The sequence below is a fragment of the Capra hircus genome, chromosome 4 (assembly GCF_001704415.2).
Source record: "Capra hircus breed San Clemente chromosome 4, ASM170441v1, whole genome shotgun sequence".
NCBI lineage: Eukaryota > Metazoa > Chordata > Mammalia > Artiodactyla > Bovidae > Capra > Capra hircus.
Window position 1 is genome coordinate 43,407,513 of NC_030811.1, and position 7,121 is coordinate 43,414,633.

A 7,121-nucleotide genomic window follows, 5' to 3' on the forward strand; every position below is an offset into this window, starting at 1 on the left:
TGTTCCGGATAAGAAGTGGGGGTGTGGCTGGGGCCCTCTCAGGTTCAGGCAGTCCCTGTGCTCTCCCTCCCTCCTCCCCCAGGCCTTGTGAGGGGTTTTCTTAACACTCCGATTTGGAAGCCATGAGGAGCCAGGAGTACTAGACCCTGTCCTGATGTGGAAACTTCCCCTCCAGTCTGTAGGCAGAAGAAGGAATTAAACTATTGGCAGGAAAGAGATACCTTGGTGTTTTTCAGACCAGAAATGAGCAAGTTGGTTAAGGAAGAGAAGTACTGAATGCAGCTGTCAGAATGGGGGAAGCTCCTGATTTGTAACTTGTGTGTCTGGTTCCAGGGCCCAGAACATTCCTCCGCCAGGCCAGAGAGGTTCCTGCAGATGTGCAATGATGATCCAGACGTCCTGCCGGTAAGCAGCCACCACCTGGGCGTCTGTGGGCGCCTCTGAAGGTACCGGTGCACTGTCCCTCTCAGGAGTCACAGGTGGGCCCAGGCCTGCTTGTGTCCTGGAGAGGCCTCTTCAGAGCATAGAAGACAGCACCAGGCTGCTTCCTGCAGCAGAAGCTTTTAGGAGTAGTACTGTCTGTGTTTTGATTCAAGGAAGTTACTTATTGCAACTTTCAGGATCTTAGTTCCCTGGACAAGAATTGAACCTGTGCGCTCGGGAATGACAGCTGAGTCCTAACCACTGAACCACCAGGGAGTTCCCCAGGCAAACATTTTAGAGGAAAGAACTCTGGGGTGATTTTAGTGAAACTTCAAGAGCTGAGAGGAAATTGCTGGGAGTCAGTTTCTAAGGAAAGTCTGAACTGGTTTTAGCTAAACCCTGTGTCTGTCCTAGGCCAGGCAGTAGTTTTCAGAGACATAGGGATAAATGTGGGACTGAGAATTCCATTCAGAACTTAGAGCTGTCTGGCTGAGCTCCGTCACTGTACCCTTTGTGTTCATTTCAGAGGGAGCTGAGGTGCCTGAGGCTGGGACCCGGGGCTTTCTGAAGTTGTCTGCCTTGGTGCCTCCCACAGCAGGGTGCTTAGAGCCTTTGGGCCTTTGGCCTTTTCCCCCTTTGCTCTAGGACCTTAAGGAAGCCAACTTTGACATAAATCAGCTGTATGATTGCAACTGGGTTGTCGTCAACTGCTCCACCCCTGGCAACTTCTTCCACGTGCTACGTCGCCAGATTCTCCTGCCCTTCCGGAAGCCGGTCAGTTGGGGGTGTCCCTGCTCAGAGAGGCCTGGCCTGAGGACTCCAGGGCCCCAGCCCAATGGGAGGATGGACATGTGAGCGGGGGGTTGTAGGTGGTGTGTTGAGCTTGGAGGAGATGTGAGCCCCTTCAGGGGCCGAAGGAACAGAGGGTCCTCAGGAAGCAGGCTCCTGGGCAGGGTGTTGAAGGGTGAGTGGGAGTGTGTGTGAAGGGTCCAAGGAGAGAATGCCTCCTGTTGCTGCCGGTCACCGTGCAGGGCCAGGCAAGCCCATGGAGCAGGGCAGCCCTGGCCACAGGCAGGGACGCCCAGGAAAGTCTCAGGTGTCTTTCCCAGGTATAGGGTAGTGGTGCCAAGGTTCTGAGCAGACTAGAGCAGGCCCTGGAAAAAAGGGTGGCTAGCTGAGCAGAGCCCAGCATCTCAGGGCAGAGGAAGAGAGCCCAGGGGCAAACAGCACCATCCTGCTTCCTCTTTTCACCTCAGACCTGTACTCCTCCTGACTGCAGAGCCATGAGGGCAGCAGGAGGGCCTGTTCTGAAGACAGGCCTGGGAAGCCCCTTGCTGCCCTCCTTCTGGAATGCTTAGAACCTGGTCTGTCATGAGCCTGTGCTTCTGTGTTTCAGTTAATCATCTTCACCCCGAAGTCCCTGCTGCGGCACCCCGAGGCCAGGTCCAACTTTGACGAGATGCTTCCAGGTAGGCGTGAGGGGGCTGGGCATTTGGAGGGGGTCTAAACTGCTGCTGTGTAGGGGGCTTGTCAGTCTCACTGTGATCCTTGCCACATTTTTGGTTACTGGGTAAAGAGCACTGAACACGACAGCCAGGGTGCCAGAGCTTGTGTGCAGACTGGTCCAACAGCATGTCTTCTCTTGTCCCACCAGGGTCCACAGCCTCTGCTGGGTGCACCCCTAGGTCTCTCTTAGAGGCAGTGAAATGAGTCCGAGGTTAGAGTGCACCCTGCTGCCCAAGCACTGCTCCTGGGGGCTGACAGCAGCCAGGGACAGAGGAAAGGTACTGGGTGGGTAGGGCCTGCCCCATAACACCCAGCTCAGTGGTGTGAGGTGAGGCCCACAGCATTGCAATTTCACCCGGACAGCAGACGGAGGCGGCTGGCAGCACGCAGCAGCCCTGCACATCCCCACTTGCTGCCAGCCGTGGAGCCCCCTTTAGCTTTCTATCACGGCAAATCCTGTCTTTGGTTTTCTTCCTTTATTATTATTATGGTGAAATATGCATTTTATAAAGTTTACCATCTTAGCCACTTTTACGTGGCATTAATAAACACACTCACCGGACTTCCTTGGTAGTCCAGTGGTTAAGATGCAGCACTTCCGCCGCACGAGGTGCAGGTTTGATCCCTGGTTGAAGAAAAGCAGCTCCCCCATCACCCCTTCTCCCCCAGCCCCTGGCGCCCACCATCCTGCCTTCTGTCTCTAGGGGTGACTCCTCTGGGAACTGCATAAAGTGGAATTGTGTGATACTTGTCTTTGTGTGACTAGCTTGTGATATCCTCAGGGTTCATCCATGTTGTAGCATGTGTCAGAATTTCCTTCTTTTTAAAAGCTGAGTAGTATTCTATTGTATGTATACGGTATACGCACTTTTTGTTTGTTCATCTGTCAGTGGACACTTGGGTCGCCTCCGCATTTTAGCCATCGGGAATAATGCTGCTATGAACGAGGGTGTTCCAGTCTTTCTTCAAGACCTTGCTTTTGATCCCTTTGGCTAGATGCCAAGAAGCAGAACTGCTGGGTCGTATGGTGGCTCTTGTAGTGTACACACGTTTCCGTGGTGGTCCCCAAGAGCGCACAAGGTTCCAGTCTCTCCACACGGCTTGCCAACAGTAGCACTGTTTTCTGTTTCTCTCTTTGTTTTGCAATAGGCATCCTCGTGACCATGAAGTAGTACCCTACTGCAGTTTTGATTTTCGTCTCCCTATTGATTAGTGACATTGAGCATCTCTTCTTGTGCTTACTGGCCATCTGTATGTTGTCTTTGGAGAAATGTCATACGTCCTTTCCCATTTTTTAATTGGGTTGCTTATTTTGTTGTTGAGTTGTGCGATTTCTCTCCATTTATTGGATAAATACCTTATCAGATATATGATTTGCAACTATTTTCTTCCATCTGTGTTGTCTTCTGATGTACAAAATTTTTTAATTTTCATAAAGTCCACTTTTTCTATTTTTTTCTTATGCTGCCTGTGCCTTTGAAGTTACATCTAAGAAATCATTGTCAAATTCATTGTTTAAGTTTGATAATTTCAGCTCTTGGTCTGCCTTTCATCCATTTTGAGTCAGTGTTTCTGTGTGGTGTAAGGGCCTAGCTTCATTTGCATATGGGTATCCAGTTTGTTGAAGAGCACCATTTGTTGAAGAGACTGTCCTTTTCCCATTGGATGTTATTGGTTCTCTTGTCAAAATCATCTGACCATATATATGAAGCTTTATTTTGGAACTCTTCTCTTCCATTGGTCTGTATATCTGTCTTTGTGCCAATACCATGCTCTGATATTGTAGCTTTGTAAAAAGTTTTGAAATTGGGAAACGTGAGTCCTCCAACTTTGTTTTTCTTTTTCAAAGTAGTTTTGACTATTTAGAATCCTTTGAGATATCACGAATCTCAGGATGGATTTTATTTCTGAAAAAAAAAGTCCATGTCCTTGGGATTTTGATAAGGATTGCATTGAATCTGTAGATTGCTTTGGTCGTATTAAAATCGTGAGTGTTAAGTCTCCCAGTCCATGAACACAAATGACTTTCCATTTATTGGTATCTTTAATTTCTTTCAGTAATGTTCTGTAGTTTTCAGTGTACAAGTTTTTCATTTTCTTGGTTAAGTTTATTCCTAAGTGATTTTATTTATTTGATGCTGTTTCAAATAGGATTTTTTTTTCTTTTTTTAACTTTCGGATTGTTCATAGAAATACAACTAAATTCTGAGTGTTAATTTTCTATCCTATAATTTTGCTGAATTCATTTATTAGTTTTAACAAGTGTGTGTGTGTGTGTGTGTGTGTGTGTGTGTGTGTGTGTGTGTGTGGAATCTTTAGGGGTTTCTACATATAAAACAAACATGATTTTACTTATTCCTTTACAATTTAGATACCTTTCATTTCTTTTTCTTGCCTAATTGCCCTGGCTAGAATTCCAGTGTTATGTTGAATAGAAGTGGTGAGAACGGATCTTGCCTTGTTTGTAATCTTGGAGCAAATGCTTTCAGTTTTTCACCAATGAGTATGATGTTCACAGTGGGTGTCTCATATCTGGCCTTTTTGTGTGTGAAGGTAGTTTCCTTCTAATCCTAGCATTTGCGTTTGTAGCATGAGTCTGAGCTTATCGTGTGCTGCATATATGTTACTAAGTGAACCCCTCATTTTCAATGCAGCTTTCTGAAGTCAGCCTTGTTCCCAGAGGGATGGTTCAGGCCATGAGTATCTGAATATTTGCTCCAGTTTCCAGTGTGGAAAGTTTTGGTGTTTGTAAACTCAGGAGGAGTCTGAGCAGAGCGGTCATGGGGTGCTCTACTAGTCCTAGCTGTCCCCCAAGTCTGAGGCAGATCGTCCTGAAGAATGAACTGATGTCACTTGCTCTCCAAGGCTGTTAGGCTACAGAGCCTGTTAGGCTCTCTCAGTGTGGATTAATTCAAGTACATCACAGGCTGTTGGGAGGGGTAGTGTCCTAACCCTCAGAAACCCTGTGTTCTGGTGTCAACCATGGTACAGCCCCACCTCACAGAGGGAAGGCCCTAGACACCCTCCGCCAAGTCCTGAGCAAACCCCCTGGCCATGGGGATTCTCTCGTAGGAACCCACTTCCAGAGGGTGATCCCAGAAGATGGCCCTGCGGCACAGAACCCAGGAAACGTCAAGAGACTTCTCTTCTGTACCGGCAAAGTGTACTATGACCTCACCCGAGAGCGCAAAGCGCGGGACATGGTGGAGCAGGTGGCCATCACCAGGATTGAGCAGGTGAGGGAGTGTGGTTCCCCGACCGTGCTGGCGGTCCTCCTCCAGGTGTCTGGGCCCTCGAGCTTTCCCAGAGTTTCTGGCATGGACGTCTTTCAGGGGTCACTGAGCTCCCTGCTGGGGACACCAGCCTCGCCCGTCACTCTGAGCATCTTCTCCTGACAGTAGCTTCTCTCTCTCCCCGCAGCTGTCGCCTTTCCCCTTCGACCTCCTGCTGCAGGAGGTCCAGAAGTACCCCAGCGCTGAGCTGGCCTGGTGCCAGGAGGAGCACAAGAACCAAGGCTACTACGACTACGTGAAGCCCAGGCTGCGAACCACCATCAGCCGCGCCAAGCCTGTGTGGTAAGGACGCGGGCAGTCAGCTGGGGCTGGGGAGGGTGACGAGCCCCGGTCCCCTCAGTGGCCCTCACCGCTCACTGTCGCTGCCCTCAGGTATGCTGGCCGGGACCCAGCAGCAGCTCCAGCCACCGGCAACAAGAAGACCCACCTCACGGAGCTGCAGCGCCTCCTGGACACAGCCTTCGACCTGGACGCCTTCAAGAACTTCTCGTAGATGCCGCCTGGGCTGCTTGGGCCGCCCTGCACCTCACGACTGCCCCTTGCTTCCAACTAAAGCATCGTGCCTCCGCACTGCCCACACCTCTGCCCGTCCGTACCGCACACGCCCCGTGCTCACTTAGGAACTAGGCTGTTGCCCCATCCTGTGCTTGGCTGCCCCCCAAGCCAGATGCCCACCGCCCCGGGCTCTACAGCTTCTGTCCAGCTGAGCAGCCTTCATGGAGACAGTGGGGAGTGGGAGGAGGGGAGGGAGCCCCTGCAGGTGTCCTGGGAGGGACAGATCTGCCCCCACCCAATCCCCCCAGCTCACCCCCACAGGACCGGCCTCATGTGGCATCCCCCTGTGCCAGCAGTCCTGGTCACCTAGCAAGGGGTTCCCGCACCTGGACAAGGGTGGCCTCCTCTCCCCAAGCTGAGCCCCCAACCCCTCGCAGGAGCCATCACTGAGGGTTTGTGGGATGGGTGGGCTCTGGCAGGACCCTCACCACGCGGTGGACCAAGGGCACTGCTGCGGGACGGCTGCTGGAGATGGCCCAAGACTGGCCTGGCACAGAGCGGGAGGGTCCACTCTGCAGCGGCCACTTCCACTGCTCCAGAGGGTCCCGGCCACGTGCGGGCCGTGCACACTCCACCACTTGGGGCTGGTTGTGGCCTGAAAGTGCCGCTCAGGGCCGGGGTGCTGGCTGCTCCTCTGGTCCTGCTCTCCCTACACCTCCAAGCCACCTCCTTTCCTCTTCCCTTCAACGTGATGGAGACTCCGAAGCATTCTTCTCTCTGCTGTGCCAAAGCTGGTCAGAGGGGGAGAGGAGGGGCAGGAGTGAGGGCAGCACAAGGCCAAAGGGCCAGCTCCCCTGACCCGTCACAGGGACAAATCTGATTTATTTATTTTGGTTAAAAAAAGTAACAAGAAACTTTGCATTGCATTTGGCTTGACCCATAAAATCTGAGTTCTCCTTGAGCCTGTGTATGGTGTCATTCTTTCTACTTTGCCATCTCCTCGAAGGAGAAGGCTACCGCAGCATCTCTGCCCTGCCTGGGAAGTGGCTCTCCTCCCTGCCGGGCTCGGGTGGACCTCCCCCCTCCCGACCACCTCCCTCTGGTTGCCAGCAGCGCCAGATGATTGGCCACCGTCCTCCTCCTCACCTGGCCTCTCCATCCTTACTGTTGCAGATTGTGTCTGATGCACCCTTATTTCTGAGTGTTCCCTGCTCCCAAGTCCCCCAGCATACTCCACCTGAAAAAGTACTCAGCCATCTGAGCCAGCATGCATGGTGGGCTCGCCCTAGGACACTGTTAGCACCCTTCAGGAGCCCAAGCCACTCACTGGACCTTGGGAGGGGAGCCATCATACCAGCCAAGCCTTCACAAGGCCCTATCCCCTCTTGACAAGAGCCCCACTGC

At 51.9% G+C, this 7,121-nt stretch overlaps 1 protein-coding gene across 4 annotated transcripts in view; it reads left to right on the forward strand.

Moving 5' to 3' along the window:
* OGDH (oxoglutarate dehydrogenase) overlaps window positions 1-6,678 on the forward strand; it is a 67,556-nt gene extending 60,878 nt beyond the window's left edge. For all 4 annotated transcript variants that reach the window (XM_018047030.1, XM_018047029.1, XM_018047028.1 and 1 more), the window contains 6 exons: window positions 334-405; window positions 1,069-1,197; window positions 1,820-1,892; window positions 5,002-5,165; window positions 5,350-5,504; window positions 5,595-6,678. In XM_018047030.1, coding sequence (XP_017902519.1) covers window positions 334-405; window positions 1,069-1,197; window positions 1,820-1,892; window positions 5,002-5,165; window positions 5,350-5,504; window positions 5,595-5,715 — 714 coding nt within the window. In that variant the 3' untranslated portion in view covers window positions 5,716-6,678. The remainder of the gene's footprint in view (window positions 1-333; window positions 406-1,068; window positions 1,198-1,819; window positions 1,893-5,001; window positions 5,166-5,349; window positions 5,505-5,594) is intronic.